At 41.9% G+C, this 19,911-nt stretch overlaps 1 protein-coding gene across 6 annotated transcripts in view; it reads right to left on the bottom strand.

The window, feature by feature from the left end:
- The window catches only part of RAPGEF4 (Rap guanine nucleotide exchange factor 4), a 310,972-nt gene that overhangs the window by 74,509 nt on the left and 216,552 nt on the right, over window positions 1-19,911 (bottom strand). For 5 of the 6 annotated variants that reach the window (XM_082465339.1, XM_082465337.1, XM_082465340.1 and 2 more), the window contains 4 exons: window positions 14,219-14,272; window positions 13,800-13,906; window positions 9,846-9,967; window positions 8,078-8,261 (listed from right to left, as the gene is read on the bottom strand). In XM_082465339.1, the coding sequence (XP_082321465.1) occupies window positions 8,078-8,261; window positions 9,846-9,967; window positions 13,800-13,906; window positions 14,219-14,272 (467 nt within the window). The remainder of the gene's footprint in view (window positions 1-8,077; window positions 8,262-9,845; window positions 9,968-13,799; window positions 13,907-14,218; window positions 14,273-19,911) is intronic. The other variant, XM_082465338.1, reaches the window with a different exon arrangement.

The raw sequence follows: 19,911 nt of genomic DNA, 5'->3' as shown, positions 1-19,911 counted from the left end.
TGAAGTGATCCCCATCAGGACATGGAGTAAGGGTTCTGTGATTCAGGGCCTCTGAGGGCTAAGTGTTTTGGGGACAGTGTGATTTGAGGTTTTTCATGTTTAGAAACCAAATATGCCAGAAATTCTCCCAGCAAAAGTGTTTACTATAAGGGCACGAGAGAAGTGTACCATTAAACCTTTTAAAAGGTACAACTATAAATATTTTCCTTTAAAACACCTAAGCAGTAAGTTGAGAAAAACAAACAAATTTGGATAGAAGCAGATAGTATAGCAACCTGCCTTTGTGTATAAGACATATATGTCAGATAGAAAATGCAAATGTTTTTTGAGCAGATGCTATGTGGATGTATTATTTTTCCTTATAAAAATTAATTCTTTATGAATCAGGGACAGATAGATTATCCATATTTCTTTGGACTCCACTGCTTATTCAGTAAATCCACCAGAGAGGAAGAAGTTTAGGCAATCTATTAGAGAGGAAAGATTATTATCCATGAAAAAAATGAATGAAATTGGATTTGCAGTAAGCCGACTTGGGCTCAGTTCCTGGTTCAGCCACATATACTACTGTGTGATGTTAAAGAAGACACTCGCCATCTACTAAGCTCAATTTCTCCATCTGTAGACTGTGGATAATAACATTCGTCCTACTCAGTTCATAGAGTTATTCTGAGGTTCAAAGAGGTGATATATGTGAGGTCACTATATAAAATATATACTGTGACTCATTTTTAGTTATTAAGTTTTGTTTGTGATCCTGGCTAGTGTGTTGATATAATTTTTTTCTACAGTACATTTGTACTTCATCCAGGTCTATACAGTAATAACTTAATGAGATGAGACTACTCTGCAATAATTATTTAAAAATCAGATTTCCATGACATCTTTCCTCAGTAGTGCTCCAAGAACAAAGCCAAGAGACCATTTTGAAGCCTTTTTGGCCTGGGATAGGTGGTAGACCACAGAACAGAACACAGGATCCAGAGTCAGAAAGACCTGGACCAAATCCTGAGTCCACCACTTTCAGGATGAACACAGGCAAGTGACTTAACCTAAGCCTCACTTTCCTAATCCATAAAATAGGGATAATATTAATAACTACCTCATGGTTCTGTTGAAAGAATTGAATTAGACAACTGTTGAACACAGTGCCTAGCACACGTGTGCTCAATAAATGTTGGCTGCGATTAAATACTACTGCATTTGTTTTTCCATTCACAATCCCTTTGTGAAACTGGGAGAGAGTAAGCAGGTATTAAATTTATAGCTTAACAGTTCTGTAATCTGGAGATGTTGGGGGACTTACTGGTAACTTGGTAAGACTAGAATCCAGGGCTCTTGTGCTTAGTATTACTTTCACTTTATTTAGCAGACTCTTAGGTCAAATGCATGTATCTCAAATGCTGTCATTAAATTCTTAAAATATAATTAATTGTACTCTCATAAAACTCAATATCTGGCATTCTATCTTGAGTCTCAGCCCCTCCAATCCATTCTCTACAGATAGCAGAGAAACCTACCTACTGCGAAGCTGGCCATGCCACATCTCCCTTTAAACCAGTCAACGGTGCCCCAAATGGCTATAAAATAATATCCAAGGAATACAGAAGCAGACCTTCTTCAATCTGACCTCAGCCTAACTCTCCAGCCAAATTTACCAGCACTCTGGGTCTGGGCACTCCTTCAGTTCCCTGCTGGAACTTTCTTGACATCTTTCTAGCCGCAACCCCACTCCTGCACCCCTGCCAGGCTAGGAATTCTTTCTTTGTTCTGGGAAGAAGAGCACTAGAATATTATTTTCTGCTGCTCTTAAGAAGAAAGGGCTTGAGAATCAACCTAAACGTCCAACCGTGACAAACTGAATGCACTGAGGAACATTCAGAGGATAGACTACTATGCACCTATTAAAAATCCCACCTTTAAAAAATATTTAAGGTTAAAAGAGAATGCCATGACATATTATTAAGTGTAAAAAGTTAGGGATTGAAAAATAACCAGAGGGATAGGCACCAAAACGTTAATAATAATTATCTCTGGAAGATGTGATTGGCAGGTGATATTTACTCTTCTTTGACTCTTTTCAGTAGTTTCCAAATTTTCTATACGAGGAACAGATTGACTTCAACAGTAAAAAGTCATAAAAATCTTGAGGCAATCCAATAATGATCCCTAAACTGTAAATGGCAGCTACACCCATCTTTCTCTCTCCCAAATCTGAACCCTAATGGCAGCAATCCAATGGTTGGGTTCCTGGGCATGTAAACATGAGGAATAAGTGGTAAATTGCTTTCATAGGGGAGAGGCAAATCTAAACTCAAGAAATGAACGGCCCACTTACTGCAATCATTTCTTCTGGTAAATTCCACAGGCTTACACTTAGAGCACAGCAATCTTTCCAGGAAAAACAAAGGCAAAGTTTGTCATGCAGTGACGAAAAAGAATCACAATAAAATCTTTTTTTTTTTTTAATTTCATGAAGATTAGCTCTTTCAGTCATGCTTCTCTTTTCATCTGATTTGCATCTGAGGATGGACTTCATAACTCTGAACATTCTCTTGGCATATCCCAACAGAAATCGAACCCCTCGGCACCACTCATTTTAGGCTTGCTAATCTGGGTTCCCCTGAGGAAACACATTTCCCTATAACTATCAGGATTTCAAATTTCACACCCTCCAAAACAGCTTGGACAGGTAAACACCCTATTAAAAACAGGCTCTGCTAACGAAAACACACAGCCTCTTAAGTGCCCTCTAGAGCAAGTGTGTGGAACAGAGGGTGGAGGCAGTCTTTTTTTTTTTTTTTAATTAATTAATTAATTAATTTATTTTTGGCTGTGTTGGGTCTTCATTTCTGTGCGAGGGCTTTCTCCAGTTGCGGCGAGCGGGGGCCACTCTTCATCGCGGTGCGCGGGCCTCTCACTGCCGCGGCCTCTCCCGTTGCGGAGCACAGGCTCCAGACGCGCAGGCTCAGTAGTTGTGGCTCACGGGCCTAGTTGCTCCGCGGCATGTGGGATCTTCCCAGACCAGGGCTCGAACCCGTGTACCCTGCATTGGCAGGCCGATTCTCAACCACTGAGCCACCAGGGAAGCCCAGGAGGCAGTCTTAATGTAGCCAACTGACTGATAAACAACCCTCCTTCCCCCTTCTGGTATTTTCTCATATCACTTGATTATCTTCAATTGCTTCCTTTCAATCTTATGCCCCATAGCATATGTTAGAAAATATTACTCGATCACATGAAATAAATGTACTCGAGCTTATGAGTTTCTGACCCATTTGGAAGACTCCGGAACCTACCAACAATTCTCTTATGTGTTTATATATATATATTTTTTAATTTCATTTTTTTCCCCCTCTGCTCAGGCCCAACTGTCTTAAGCTTCTAGACTTTTAGGGAATTTCAAAATTGCAGACATACCTAGAATTAGATTTGGGAAATGGCATCTTCTTCAGTTCCCTCCTGCCTTTAGGCTGGTTTCTGATAGATCATCCTAAACAGTGGTGCACTAGGTCTCACTTTACTTGGAAGAAGAAGTTGGGATGCTTGTATGGCAAAGGCCTTCTTTGTCTCCTTGAAGTCTCTTTTTATCCAGCTGGCCTCAAGTTCATAACAACCTGCTTACCTGCTCATTCCACATCTCTTTGCCCATGGCCCCTCTCCAAAGTACCTGCTCAAAGGTAGCCAGAATGCATGTTTCTGCTGGTAAAGGTCTCCACTGTATCTCTTTGCTGTAGGGTAACCTCTTGTTTTTAGACTTTTAAACAAAGCCAAATCAAAACAATAAGCTCCAAGAGCTCATTTTAGGTTTGATGGCCCTGTCTGGAAGCTGCAACCACAGCACCATCAAACTGTCACTGTTCTATAGCACTTGCCCCCAAATGCCATCCAGGTCTGCACCTGTGAAACCGGGATGGGCATTGTGAGTCACTCTGCCTGCCACCACATAAAAAGCTAATTTTGCATTCAGAATGTATGTTTTTTCTTCAATACCAATAGCAACAAGAGTGTGCCAAAAAATTTCCCCTGAAGCTCTATTCTGTTTTTTAAACTACAGAACATTCTTTCATAGTTTGACAGTTAAAATGCCGCAGTTAATGTAATAAACAGAGAATTTTTCTAAGTAGCCTGTCAAAACAAGTGACACGTTTTTTTTTTGCTAGTGAGTCTCAGATTCAGAACAATAGGAAGTACCTTTCAAAGCAACATCTTCATTATACAATCAAATTCTCAAAGTAATCTTCTCATCAAAGAATATTGTGTTATTTCTTTCTCAGTAATTATCAGAGTTCTGCAACCTCTCTGGCAGTGGTGACTATTATAAAATGCAGCTGTGCTGAGTTACTATATTGGGGGGTCTTGCCCCAGTCAATATGGAACCAATGCATCTCATGCCTCCACACTTCTTAATGACTTGGCAGTCTAGGCAGTAAAAAGTCAACGTTTACAGAACCTGTGAACATGCCCTCAAGTTCCCAGGAGCAAAGTGCTCGGCTGCTCTCTTCAAGGACAGCAGTGATACCGTCAATTCTTGATCAACTCAGCTTATTTTCTTTCCACTTAAATAAAGCAGAAGCTCCAAAGGTTATTATCAGATCAAAAAAATGGTGTGTGTGTGTGTGTGTGTGTGTGTGTGTATAGTTTGAAAGTCTGTCTCATTAAATTAGATTCCTTCTTTTTCACTTTTCCATTTCTTAGGGGCTGTCATTCCAATAGAAAGGAAATTTAAGAGTACCAAGTCAAAAGAACTACTAGCCCAATTCCAACATTTGCGGTTTCATAAAACCTGAAAAGATGGGAAAATCCCAAGGGCGCCCAAAATGATGTACCCTGGGATACTGGTGAAACCTGTACTTTAGCAGCCAGTGATAGGCTAAAAAAGTCCAAACTTTGGAATGTAATTTTCTCTGAAGAATCTTTGGGCTGCCAAGGATCATGCGATTCAATGCTGTATGGAAGAAAAAAGAAGCACAAGTACAGGCTCCTATTTCTAAGGGTAACTCATGAACCCAGCTCTCAGGCTCTTGTGAGGGTGAATCAAACAATTAGCACAAATATCCCTTGCATGGTGCTTTGCACACAACCAGCACTCAATATATGTTTGTTGCATCTGAATCTAATTTGGGAGTGCCTATCCCATTGGATTATAAACTCTCCAAAGGCAGGAACCATTTTGCTACTTTTTAAAAACATCTTTGGTAGATGCTCAAAAATATTTGTGCATTGAATGGCATTTCTGTCTCCCTTGAAGCAAGGGAGAGCTGAGGGAACATCAGAGCTGGGGCTATATGTTCATTTATGCATTCATTCACTAAGCAAAGGCTTACTGATGGTCAACTTGGTGTAAGGCACAGAGCTAGGGATACGGCCTTTTCTAACTTCCACAACAAGTTCAATTTCCCTCTCCATATTACATTCTATCAACATACACTACATTTTCCTTTGTAGCATGTAATGCAGTGGTGATTAAATGATTACTTGCATAACTAGTTGCTTATGGTCTGTCTTCTGTCCTAGACAGAAAGCTCCAGGAAGGAGGTGCAACCCTCTAGTTCAATGCTGCAGCCTTTGCAACTAACACAGTATCTAGGACAAAACAGATGTTCAATAAATATTGGTTAAATGACTAAATGAATGAATGAATGAAGTAGAATGAGCTATGTCTTTGCCTTTAAGAAACTCACAGTTTCCAATAATGTTTCTCAACAGGGGCCTTCTTTTCAGGGCAGCTTATTTTGGAGGGTTCTAGGTACTGGTGTGTGTTCAGCAACCCTAGGTCCTACAACTACCCAGCAAAGGCCAGCAGTGTGGCAACCAAAACCCCCTCCCACATTTCCTGACGCCCCCAGGGGCTGTCCCCGTCTGATTCAGAACCACTGTGTGATGTGGGCTTGAATGAAGATGGCAGCAAGAAGAGCAAGAAGGGACGGAGCCAGCAAATGATGAGGAGGTAAGCGAAGGACCATGAGACACGGGGGTGTGGGGAAGAGAGAGGGGAAGCAGTCTGCCAGGAAGGAGATCACGGCTTAGAGTGGGGGCCTTCATCTGCGTTCCCCAAGCCCTGGGGATTCTCCCGTGGCTCCCCAACCCCTGTGGTCCTTCAGGGCAGAGAAAACATAAATTACTGGGCAGTTTTCTTGACTACGACGCATGATGAGGTCAGTGAAGCTCTGGCTTTTCTGTTTGATATTTTGGATTTTCCAGCAACATTTTTGTTTGAAGAAAGGGTTTTGGGGCTAAAGGAGCTAAAAACCATGGCTCTGGAGTTAAGGATGACGATGCTATCTGGGTGGAGGGAAGGCCTCTGAAACACATGGAGCAGGACATTAAGACCCAAGAGGAAGTTGTGACAAAGGGGTCATGGTGTGACAAAAAATGAGCTACGCTGAAGAGCCTTTTTGCAGCACGGAGTAAGGGCAAGGGAAAGGGGAGAATCCTGGGGAAAGGGAAGGAGGGTGCAGTGAGAGGCTGCTGTGAGTTGGTGTGCGGGGCCCACACCGGGAAGCTGGTCTGAGGGACACCTCGCTCTTGGAAAGCGCCCAGGGGACACGCGAGATGGGTAAAGTCTTGTCGAGCCCCGCTGATGAATGGAGGTCGGCCAAGCCAGTGACTCAGAGTCGACACCCACAGCTGGCGCGCACCGGTTGCCGGGTGGAGAGGGAATTCACTTCCAGCAGAAAAACATAAGCCCTGTGTGCAGTGGTTTCAGATCCAGGGGCCAAATCACCCCTCACTGAAAAGGTTTCCCTGAGGTTGGGACTGAGGCATACCCTTCTTCATATGCCCTGTGGCAATTAGCTGAGTGCCCTGAACAGATGGGGGGCTCAATACAGTCTTTCTGGATTGATCTGATAAAACTCTTCGGAGTCCTCAACTTTAGCTGATGGTCAGGTGGGTTTCCACTGATCTGGAAGGGAGGGAGCACCTCACTGGCTGACTGGAGGCCTTGAAGAGTTTAATGGAGCAGTGGCGTTCTCTTAAGAATGTGTCCTTAAGATAAAAACTCTAATTCGAAAAGATATATCCACCCCTATGTTCACTGCAGCACTATTCACAATAGCCAAGATATGGGAACAACCTAAATGTCCATCAACAGATAAATGGATAAAGAAGATGTGGTACATATATATATATATACACACACAATGGAATATCACTCAGGTATAAAAAAGAATGAAATAATGCCATTTGCAGCAACATGGATGGACCTAGAGTATATCACACTAAGTGAAGTAACTCAGACAGAGAAAGACAAATATTATATAGTATCATTTATATGTGGGATCTAAAAAGTAATACAAGTGAATCTATATATAAAACAGAAAGACTCACAGACATAGAAAACAAACTTATGGTTACCAAAGGGGAAAGGGAGGGGGGAGATAAATTAGGACTATGGGATTAATAGATACAAACTACTATACATAAAACAGATAAACAGCAAGGATTAACTGTATAGCATAGGGAACTATATTCAATATCTTACAATAACCTATAGTGGAAAATAATCTGAAAAAAATATAAAACTGAATCACTTCATTGTACACCAGAAACTAACACAATACTGTAAATCAACTATACTTCAATTAAAAAAAAATAAAAAAAGAATGTGTCTTTAAGCTAAGGAGTAGAAGCCTCCGCATGGGGTGAAAGAGTGTGCTGAATGAATGAATGAATGAAAGCAGGCATACAAGCTCAGGTATGAGGTCTAATGGTTCTGACGACCTCTGTCCTATTGCATCAGGAAGAAAGGGGCTTCCACAGTCTGGCACAGAAGCAGAGCAGTTTGTTTGTCAGGGACCAGAGGTCATTTAATATGTGGACCCAGTTTTGCCATCCTGAGCCAACTGTGAAAAATCTCTATAGTTTTAACTCATGCAAAAGGGAACTGGAACGATCTGGCTCAAACATAGAATAAAACAACAAGAGGCAAACATATCTGTCACTCCTTCGGCATCTCTCCTCTGGCCCTGGGGGAAGGAACACCACGTCTTTTGAAGTCAGCGTTGCTTTCCTCCGCCCAGGTGCGCACCTTTGCACGGGTGACCTGCAGGGGGCGCCACACGCCCTCACTCACGGTTTGCGGAGGATCATCCTCATGTGGGCGTCGGGGCCCATCTGCGACAGCAGCAGCATGGTGTCTTGCAGCTCCTCATCACACTCCTTTTTCTCCTCTTCTGTAGGCAAAGGGGCATCCTCGTGCTCATCATCCAGAAATCGATAAAATAAATATTTATCTTGGAAATGATGCTCCTGGTCCACTATGGGAAACATGGAGGCAAGCGTCAGCTGCTGCACCTCTGCCTCAGAGGCCCGTTTACCAGAAACGAAAGGATGGTGTCGGGCAAGTGAGCCAAGTGGCAGCAAAGTGGTGAGACACCTCACCCTTCTCCCTCGGCCTCACCCAGGGCGGTGCAGCTGTGGGACGCGACCTCCAGGCTGCAGTCATGCACCTCACAGCCCTCTCTGACCCGCCCCATCTCCTGAGCTGCCCTGGGACTCTCTTATGAGAACCTGCCAACTTTCCTGACATGAACACTCTGGCCGGCAGAAATTGCCTTGGTGACATTTTCTAGCATGTGGGTTGTATGTCCTAAACCGGAAAATAACCAGCTGCCAGATCATGCTCTATAATGTTTGTTTGGGTTTTTTTTCAAAGTACAGACTTAGCAAAAAACAAAACAAAAAAACCGACTTCGTCAGGAATCAGAATTGATGTTTTTCTTTCTATATGTACTGCTTAGAAACATGTCTGTCTGCAGTTAAAAAATTAAAATAAAATTGTCTGAACAAAGCTGACAAGACCAAGCATCTAGGTCATATACCCCTAGGATCTTATGGAAATTTCCTTCCAGTTCAAGTTTTAAAGAGTTTTTTTTTTTTTCTTATTCCCTTTAAACAAGGAGATTTAGATCTCAGTAGGACAAAGTCATAAACTTGGCTCAGAATCCCTCATCTATGTGTCTGAAAGCTCTTAAGCCCCTTTTCAGGAGGGAGCACCAATGCTGTCCAAAGATGAGGAGGAGTGGCAGGACCCTTGCTGCTCAAGACATGATCCCTGGAACTGCAGCATCTGCGTCATCTGGGAGCTTTTGGAAATGCAGACTCTCCGGACCCGTCCCAGCCCCGCTGAATCAGAATCCGCATTTTAACAAGAGTTCCAGGTGATTTGTATGCACAGTAAAGTCTGTGAAACACTGGCAAGAGCGTCATTAGATTCCCAGGTATTTAAAAATTAAAGGAATGATTTTAATAGTTTGTCAGTTTGGAAAAGTGATCTTTAAACACATGGCATGAGGAGTTCAATCACAGCTCCACTCCAGTCCTGAATGGCTACTCTGCTCAGTTATAGCCCCTGTGGATATCAGGGGCTACGCCACAGAGCACACTCCTGATATTACGTGTGGGTACAAAAACTGGCTCTCCCAGAAAACTCAGCTTCTGAATTCAGTACTCTCTTTCACGTCATCAGCCCGGCCACACACTTTGCTGCTCTTCCGTCGGCCCCTGCATCAGGACCGCTATGCAATGCTCAGAGTATAATCATGCTATCGATGAACCGTGAATGCAAACTAATAAACATAATTGGAACTGATGCACTCGGGTTTCAATTTCATTTTCCCTTCATCCGCTCTCCCAAGTTAGGAGGGTACAATGGTGGAACACTGCAGTCAACGGCATCCACTTGCTGCATTTGTATTGCTGAGTGAAGATGCCAGCTCTGCGGGTCCCTAAAGGGACCATGATTCTTTCCGGCCCATGTGGGAGTTCAGCCACAACCTACCTAGGGAAGTGCACTTCCTCGCATTTCTTGAGGGTTTTCCAGGGACCGTGGCTCATCTTACCGTGGTTGAGAACACCGTCTTCTACCAGGACTTGCCACATGCCAACAGCTTGAACTCGGGAGTGAACACACGGGGTCTGCTGCAGCATCCAATCCACCAGCTCGGTCCCCACGCAGCACTGTCTAAGGGGCAGCAGGACACAGAGGAGCGGAAGTCACCCCCTTGCCGATGAAGGACGGGAGATAGCTTCTGAGAGGAGGCCCTCCCACAGGGCTCCACGCTCTTCCACCCTAAGAGGTCTCGTGGCAAACAAAGCACTGCATGATGTGGCCTCAGGTCCTCAAACTTTTGTACAAGCCAATAAAACCACTCAACTCACGAGAGAACCTTCTAGGCGAGGCTGGCTAAACGGAAGAGCATTACAGGGGGCAGCCCCAGGGGAGACTAAAGGGCAGCTAGACGGGGAGCATGATCTGGCAAGCGAATCCCTGGGCCAGAAACTCTTGAGCCGGTCCCAGAAAAATCTCAGTGTAAAATGAAGGCGAAGCCTAATTCTGACTTCCTTCACCGGAGCCTTTTGAGGAATGAGTTAAGGTTTGTGAGGCCCTAGGAGGTGCTCCGTGAAAGCCTATGTGTAAATGCAAAATTATATAGAACTTTCTATTTTCAAGTAATACTATGGAGCTTCCTCAGAGCGGTGCTGGGAGAAACAAGCAATTAGCGATGCAAGTCTCTGAAAAAAGTTTGATGCACTTCGACACAGCCTGTCATCTGAAGAGCTCCAAATCCTTTCTGTACAGGCACATGTGCATCCCTGTGATGCCCCTCTGTGGTAAGCTGGTCAGGATGGGCAGACTACGTGCATTAGTTAGGAAACATATAGCTAGACACACATATTAGGAAACCTTCAGTGGGGAGAGAGGTGTTCGTGGCATGACTGTTCAACGGAGGAAATGGGATCTTGAAGTCCGAGGGAGGAATCCCAAGGGACAGGAATAAGCAGGGAGTTTCAGAGCAGCTGGGTCTGAGTCACTGATGACCTCCCCTCCTGTGCTGAGGATGCCACCACCTCTGGGGCACTAAGACTCGTTCCAGCCCAGGGAGCTCCTCTCTAGTTTGAACTGGAGGAGATTCCCAGTGCTGGTCCACTTTAGGAAGAGCTTAGCCTGGGAGAAGTCATGAGATCCAGCACCAGGTCTACTACTTATTAGCTGTGTGACTCTGGCCATATCGTTTCAAATCTCTGGTTCTTAGTTTTTTCACCTGTAAAAGAAAAGAGGAGGAAAAGATGGCTTCAAAGGCCATGTCCAGTCCTAAGACTCCAGGAACTCTGAAATCTATCAGAACTCCTGGGATGTCCTGATGCGGGTCTGACCCAAGAATACAGCACCAGGAGGACGTCCTGAGAAGGCTGTTGGATTTCTAGGACTGCTCCTATTACAGTCCATACCCACACTTTAGAGCTTCAATGGGCAAAGAGGCACCTAGTTACTATTCATTGTGAGCCAGACGTATGATCTGTCGTGTTCCTCATCTAATCTGAGAATTTATTAATGGGAAAAGTCATGTAGAAGTATAAAAAAAATCAATTTCATGTGGCTTTTAGTTCAATGATTACTTTTACTAAAAACAGCATATGGTGTTGAGATGATCCCAGAGCCTCTCGGCCCTGGGACAGGGTGTCAGAGTCTTGCAGTCAGAACACAGAACAAAGACACACAGCTGTGCCACTTGTGGCTGGTGGAATCACCGGGTTTCCTCTCTATTAAAGATCTTTAGCTATTTTAAAATCGACAGCTGATCTCTAGTGTGGTGATCACTGGGGGTGATGCTGTATCTGGGGAGACTTCAGTCCCTTTGCACTGCAGTCACGATAGAAGTGGCGGCAGGTGAAAACAGGAGGGAGGGAGAGGATGGAACTGGAAACAAGATCTGGGACCAGGCACTCAAAATGTCCTGCAGGAAAAAGAAATCACGCCTCTGGCTTCCGGTTGCGTCCATGGGTCATCATCAACAGATCATTAATTTGTGTCATAGGGTGTGGAATAGACATAACACCTATATTTCAGGGGGTTAAAATCTTAGGACTATGGAGCAAGAAAGAGATTATGGTTTCTGACTTCTAATTTCCATTATTTGTCACCAAAGATGACATCTTTAATGGAATTTCCCTAACGCAAGTCAACACTTGGGAAAGCATAATCACATCTTAAATTAAGGGAATATAAATTTAAAAAGAAAAAGGTCCTTTAGCTGTATGAGATTTTTGAGATCCACTTAATGAGTTAAAGAGTTTGAACTCTCTCTCTGAGGACATGGACACATGAGTTTAACCTTGACTTCCCTCAAAATTGTAACAGTGTGTAGGAACTACAGATGCCAAAAAAAGAATGAACTTCCAGAGTTGAAGGAAAAGGCTTCCAAATGTAATCAACCAAAATGGTAGCTGGTAAATATCCACATTAAAAGGGCAAGAGGAGCAATCTGTCTTAAGAGAGGGAACATGCCCTAAGAGGAGCATGCTTCGGATTAAAGTCTTTCTCAAATCCCATCTCATTTCCAGAATTCTATCAAGAAGAGGCCAATCTAAATGTAACAAACTGCCAGTTTTGGTCTTATAAACATATTCATGACAAATGCAAGCAGAAGAGTGTTAGTTTGCAGGAAGTGCCGAAAAAGTGATCCAAAGAGAAAGAATTTGCAATGTGTTTCCATCTCTGTCCTTGGGAAAGAGACTGGATTTGAGGTACATATACTGGAAGGTTTGCTCTAGGGTAAACCGGGTATAATTTTACAGGTACTATCATGGTTGACAGTCACTAAAAAGATATATATATATATATATATATATATATATATATATATATATATATATATATATATATATATGTATCCTTTGTGGTCACTTTAAAATTTGTATTCTAGCTTTTCACTGTGTCTTATGAATTTGGTTCATGTGAATCAAATGGGTTTTGACTCATGCTAAGTCTGATGGGTTCTGAGGTCATGTCTAAACGAGGCTAAATGAGAGTCCGACTGATTGCTGAAAGAGGGTTGTGAGTCTGAACCGTGGGCGCAGGGAGAGGGAGTGAAGGCTTTTGTGCCATAGACAGGATGTTCTAGTTCCTAAACCGCTGCTGAGCTGATAAAATCAAAAGTTAAAGATTAGACATGAATCCTTCATTTACCCACCATGGTTCAGTCATTCCAGAAGGTCAACTAAATCATATAGCACGTCTTTATCATTTCTTAACTCCAGTGGCAGCTATAATGAGTCTTTATTCTATATGATTATAGATGTGAAACAGAGTTGCATATCTTACTATATGCACACTAGAATGAAATCCTACATTAGAAAGTAAATTATGTAAAGGGCATTTTATATTTTTTTCACGCCTGTATCCTTAGGGTTTGGAACACAATAATGCCTGGTGCCCAGTAGGTGCTTAATAAATGTGTGGAATGAATGAATGACAGAATGAATGAATGAAACTTGGAAATCAACCAACCTTGGTTTAAATCCTGGCACTGCCATTCACTAGATTCCTGACTTGGTCAAGGAAAACTATTTAATCTCTTCTGAGCCTCAGTTTTATCATCTGAAAAATGGCCACACACCTACCTCACGGGTTGTGATGAGGATGAAATGCGATAATATATATAAAGTGGCCTGGTACAGGGCTTCAAGTACAAATGAACACTTAGTAAATGTTAGTTGAACCTCATCTAAATCTAGTAGTTTTCCTAAAATACACTTTAGCAAACAGAATTACAAAAGTTTTCTATGTTCATCACAGTTAAACCAATGTCTAAGCAAATGAGTTTAGGAGTAACTCCTGGGAATATGAAGCCTAATTAGAGTTAGGTGGGGATCCAAGACAAGCTTAACTTCCAGAACCTGGAGGATTATAAAACATGCTGCCCATGGATGGAAAACAGGGAAACACAAGTTTGTTCTAACTTCACTAATCACGAATCTGAGGGGGCCATAGCCTTTAGAATTATTGCACATACCTGTATGTCTTTAGGTGGTATTTTCTATCTCTTATCATGTGAGGTGCTCGAGAGAGAATGGCATTTCGTAATATTTTTCCAGCCCTGAGGATCTTCTCTGAAGGAACCTGAATTTTAATCAGATGGGAGGAGGGGAAGAGAAAGGAGAGTTTATAGATGGAAAACGAACCAGATGCATCACTAAATCACTTTCCAATCTGACTCTGCACTTGAAAAATACAATTCACTCATACATCTGCATTGTTCACTTGTGTGACATGTCACTGTTTTATACTGAGAACTGAGACACACCGATATGTACTGTTTCTAGAAACTGTATCCACAGTTTCCTGATGTGATGCTCTGACATATGGACCACTTCCAGTAGTTACTTAAGAAGCTACCTCTGTTGGCTCATCAACCCACCTACATCCCATTACCTTGGTAATGGTGTTAGCAGGACGAAGAGGAACGTGAGGTTCAATGAGAGGTGTCTGAAAAATAAAATGTTAAAGCAAAAGAAAATTAAACAAAAAGTTCACTAAAGAAAATTATGGGTTGGGGAATAGCAAGAAACATCTACTTTTATAAAACTCAAAATAGAATTAAAAAAACAAGAGAGAAAATCTGCCTAAAGAACTTGAATGCACAGGCATTCAAAGGGCAAAATTAAGACCATTCGATTTGCCAAAATTTGAACACAAATTATTAAAAATGAAAAAAAACAAACAGGAATGATTAGATGTTTGCAGGCTTAATGAGAAGGGAATCAATATCTACTCACAGCATAACAAACATCAGGGCAGAGGAAAAAACAAAAGAAGATAAACATGAATAGAGATTAAAATGACCTATCTCAGGGGATAGGGATAAAGGACTGATTTAAAATGGAAATGAGCGACTTCATCCTCTCTCATGTAGTTAAGATTCTTTTCCTGCAATTTGTATTGTTAGAAAGTTTTAATTTTTAAATGATGCTTCTTTGTGGTTTTACATACTCAAGTTCCTCGAACGCACTGGGACAGCTAGTGTACCATCTCTTTCATCTGCAAAGTGGTATACAAAGTTTTCAGGATTTTGTGACTATCAGAACAGCTCTAGGATCTAGATAAAGCCCCTAGCACTATTCACATTCTTCAGATGAAGGTGCTGAACTGGAATCCCAGGGAAATGACTTGCTACACAGCTACACAGCTGAGTCCCCTAGTCCTACTGAAACCCCTTCACCCTATTTTTCTGAAATATCTGGTAATGGCAAAGATACATTCTGTCAAAGGTGGTGATAGAACCATCAACACAACGCTGTTTATGCCACTTCCAGAAGGTAAGTAGTAGATTTACCTATGAGATTGTGTTGGGCAGAATAACGGCCCCCAAAGATGTCCATGTCCTTCTCCCCAGAACCTATGAATATGTTAGATTACATGGCAAAAGGGACTCTGCAGATATGATTAAGTTAAGGATCAAAATAAGCGGATTATTCTGATGTTTCTAGGTGGCTCCAATGTAATTGTAATTGTAGGGTCCTTAAAAGATGGAAGAGGGAGGCAGAAGAGTTAGAACCAGAGAGCTAACTGTGGGAGTAGGACTCAGCCCGATTTTGCTGGCTTTGATGGTGGAGGAAGCCAAGAGCCAAGGAATGAGGGCAGCCTCTGGAAGATGGAAAAGGCAGAACAATATATGATTTCTCCCTGGAGCCTTCAGAAGGAACGGGCCTGCTGATACCTTGACTTTAGCCCAGTGAGACCAACTTCAGACTTCTAAACTACAGCACTATAAGGTTATTCATTTGTGTTTCTTTAAGCTTGTGGCTTACACAATTGGTTACAGCAGTCACAGAAAACTAACACAGAGATTATTATACTTTATACTAAAAACCCACTTTTTGCATCTAGAAGCCATTGCATTGAAAATAAATTGGTAGGTTTTTCCTTTGTCCTAATATATAATCAATAGGGAAAATAAAAAGTCAATATTAATTTTAAATACTTTAGGTACCTAAATATGAATATGCATGTATAAACATATGCCTTTTTATTAACAATAAATTTCAGATGGGTTGCTGCTTTTAATATTATAATAGAATTAAGGAAAAAAGGGAAAAGAATCCTAAGTTTTAAGAACAGCATAGATGAGACACAGATGAATTTAGAATGAAATCGCACTGAACTTAAACATTTTCATCACCTTGCTGGCATCTAGACCTTTTCTTCCTCTTGAAATCACTAGAGCACAAATGTCAAGCAATATTATAATATTTTAGCAGCATTCTGTTTACAACTGGCATAGACCAAGGAATGTCAATCTGGTCAAATTCAATAGCAGCTTTAAACAGAGTCCGACTTTGTCCTGAAGTAGCCCATGCTTTCTTATGGCAGACCTTTCATGGAAAAGGGACCGTGAGCTCACAGACTCCCTGTACCACCTCCTCAAAAAAGACAGAGAGAATTCCGTGATGCCCAATCACCTGGAATTATGTTCCAAAGGGGGGAGGCCAGCATGCACCAGGGCGCTGGCAATGTGTGCAGTCAAAACAGTTGATTATTTCCAGGTTGTGAGTTCCCAGTACTCACGCACCTTGTCTCTTTACATTACACAGGTTGGTTTATATGTCTAGGACTGTGCCTGGTTATGTATCCAAATTGTAGAAGCCTCTGGCTATTCTTGAAAGTAACAGCAGAAACCCATTTCTTCTTCCTGTCTTAGAAGAAGGAAGTGTAGGTATATGTGGTCTAGAGTAGATGAATGTAGGATAAGCTTCTGAGGTAACCTTTTCTTTCCTATAGAAAAAAAAAAAATCTATTTTCCTTTGCAGTAGTCTTTGAGAGGCTGGCTGAGCCAGAGGTCAAGAAGATGCCCATGCTTGAGGATTATTGATGAATGTTTATTCTTTGGTAGGCGCAATGAAACATTATTTGAAGATTGCATCTTTTTATTTGTTTCTACAAAAATGACTATATTTAAGCAAAATGCTAACAAGTGGTCCCTAGGTAGTCAATTTGGTTGGACAGTTCCCTTTTTGCTTCCTTGGAACCCTGAAAAGAAACTATTACCAAAGCAGGGGAAGCATCAGACTTCAACCAGTTCCTTTGATTTGCAACTTCTAAAGGAGCAAAACGTACACAGGTTGCCTTTTAGCGTGATAATCCCAGGACCAAGAGGCTGTTTAATCTGTTGAAAGGCAGCATTCTCAGAACCTTCCCTGGCTCAGAGATTTTAGGTTTGGAGGCAACATAATGAATAGATGCTTTGAGAGGGGGGCAGTCCCTTTATTTAACTAAAACCTCCAAGGAACACATGCAGGGTGAAAGCAGGGAAAGTTTTACTTGGGGGGGAGGGGAATAAAAACTTGTCTTTGAAAGGGACTCCATCCCGTATTCAGTTAGGCAAGCTTCTATGATCTAAGAGCTACGTTGGTGCCTAGCAGCCATGCGCTGTGAGGTAGAGGGGCTGTGACAGGTAGGCCGGGTCCCTGGGACACAAAGTCACTGCCAATGCCTGTTCAGGGGCCCCTTCCATAGGGAGTGTGACTTTATTGCTTTTGTATCTGCTTATTTATTTCCTTTTTGGTTTCCCTTGGCTTTCAGGTAAAGTTTTTTTTTTTTTTAAACATCTTTATTGAAGTATAATTGCTTCACAATGGTGTGTTAGTTTCTGCTTTATAACAAAGTGAATCAGCTACAGATATACACACGTTCCCATATCTCCTCCCTCCCGCATCTCCCTCCCTCCCACCCTCCCCATCCCACCCCCCCAGGACAAAGCACCATGCTGATCTCCCTGTGCTATGCAGCTGCTTCCCACTAGCTATCTATTTTACATTTGGTAGTGTATATATGTCCATGACACTCTCTCATCCTGTCACATCTCACCCCTCCCCCTCCCCATATCCTCAAGTCCATTCTTTAGTAGGTCTGTGTCTTTATTCCCATCTTGCCACTAGGTTCTTCATGACCTTTTTTTTTTTTTTCCTTAGATTCCATATATATGTGTTAGCATACTGTATTTGTTTTTCTCTTTCTGACTTACTTCACTCTGTATGACAGACTCTAACTCCATCCACCTCATTACAAATACCTCCATTTCATTTCTTTTTATGGCTGAGTAATATTCCATTGTATATATGTGCCACATCTTCTTTATCCATTCATCCGATGACGGACACTTAGGTTGCTTCCATGTCCTGGCTATTGTAAATAGAGCTGCAATGAACATTTTGGTACATGACTCTTTTTGAATTATGGTTTTCTCAGGGTATATGCCCAGTAGTGGGATTGCTGGGTCGTATGGTAGTTCTATTTTTAGTTTTTTTTTTTTTTTAAATGATCAATTCCTCTGGAAACGCCTTCCAATTTTCTAGACTAGGTAGGACATTTTCTTTTTGTTCTCATAGTGTTGTGTTTTTGTTATCTATTAATGTGTTACAAACCACTCCCAAATTCAGTGGTTTTAAATACCAACAGGGTATTTTTTTTTTTTTTTTTGGTAAGGTAACTAATTTCAATGGTTTATTTATTTATTTATTTAGTTAGTTAGTTTTGGCTGTGTTGGGTCTTCATTTCTGTGCGAGGGCTTTCTCTAGTTGTGGCAAGCGGGGGCCACTCTTCATCGCGGTGCGCAGGCCTCTCACTATCGCGGACCCTCTTGTTGTGGAGCACAGGCTCCAGACGCGCAGGCTCAGTAGTTGTGGCGCAAGGGCTTAGTTGCTCCGCGGCATGTGGGATCTTCCCAGACCAGGGTTCGAACCTGTGTCCCCTGCATTAGCAGGCAGATTCTCAACCACTGCACCACCAGGGAAGCCCCCTATTTTTAGTTTTTTAAGGAACCTCCATACTGTTCTCCATAGTGGCTGTATCAATTTACATTCCCACCAACTGTGCAAGAGTGTTCCCTTTTCTCCACACCCTCTCCAGCATTTATTGTTTGTAGATTTTTTGATGATGGCCATTCTGACCGGTGTGAGATGATACCTCATTGTAGTTTTGATTTGCATTTCTCTAATGATTAATGATGTTGAGCATTCTTTCATGTGTCTGTTGGCCATCTGTATATCTTCTTTGGAGAAATGTCTATTTAGGTCTTCTGCCCATTTTTGGATTGGGTTGTTCGTTTTTTTGTTATTGAGCTGCATGAGCTGCTTGTAAATCTTGGAGATTAATCCTTTGTCAGTTGCTTCATTTGCAAATATTTTCTCCCATTCTGAGGGTTGTCTTTTGGTCTTGTTTATGGTTTCCTTTGCTGTGCAAAAGCTTTTAAGTTTCATTAGGTCCCATTTGTTTATTTGTGTTCTTATTTCCATTTCTCTAGGAGCTGGGTCAAAAAGGATCTTGCTGTGATTTATGTCATAGAGTGTTCTGCCTATGTTTTCCTCTAAGAGTTTGATAGTGTCTGGCCTTACACTTAGGTCTTTAATACATTTTGAGTTTATTTTTGTGTATGGTGTCAGGGAGTGATCTAATTTCATACTTTTACATGTACCTGTCCAATTTTCCCAGCACCACTTATTGAAGAGGCTGTCTTTTCTCCACTGTATATGCTTGCCTCCTTTATCAAAGATATCAGGTAAAGTTTTTATTTTTGAGAATTTCACTTGAGCTGAGCTTTAGTGAAACGAGGAGAGGAATTTCATTTTATAAATTTCATTCCCTCAATAGGAGAGGGAAAGAAGCAGGACGGGGTGATTAGTGAGAATCCAAACAAGAAAAGCAGTCCTAAAAGCAAGACCAAGGACTTCCTGTGTCAGGCCTTTTACACGTGTTATCTTATTTTATTATTACTCTCATATTTTATTGCGAAAACTGAGGCCAGCAACTCATAGGGACTTGAGCTCACACAGCTAATGACTGCAAGAGCTGGGAAGTGAATCCAGGTCAGTCTTATTCCAGTGTCTACGCTGCAGGAACAATGACCCTTCGCACCTGCTCTTTCCTCCTACAGATATCATGGCTCACACGGTGGAAGAGTTAACATTCCATTTAATTAAAGTTCATTGAGAAAAATGCATCTAAGCCCTTCTCAGTTACCAGGTACGAGAGTTGATCTTAGGCGTTTCCAGCAATAAGTGTTCATAACATCCTACTGAGATGACACGTTAGCACCATGCATCCTGCTTGGTCGGAATTAACTTTTTAAA

This window comes from Balaenoptera physalus, assembly GCF_965194825.1.
Source record: "Balaenoptera physalus genome assembly, chromosome: 6".
NCBI classification, from domain to species: domain Eukaryota; kingdom Metazoa; phylum Chordata; class Mammalia; order Artiodactyla; family Balaenopteridae; genus Balaenoptera; species Balaenoptera physalus.
The sequence above is the reverse complement of the archived record's forward strand: the minus strand, read 5'-3'. Positions and strand labels throughout refer to the sequence as shown.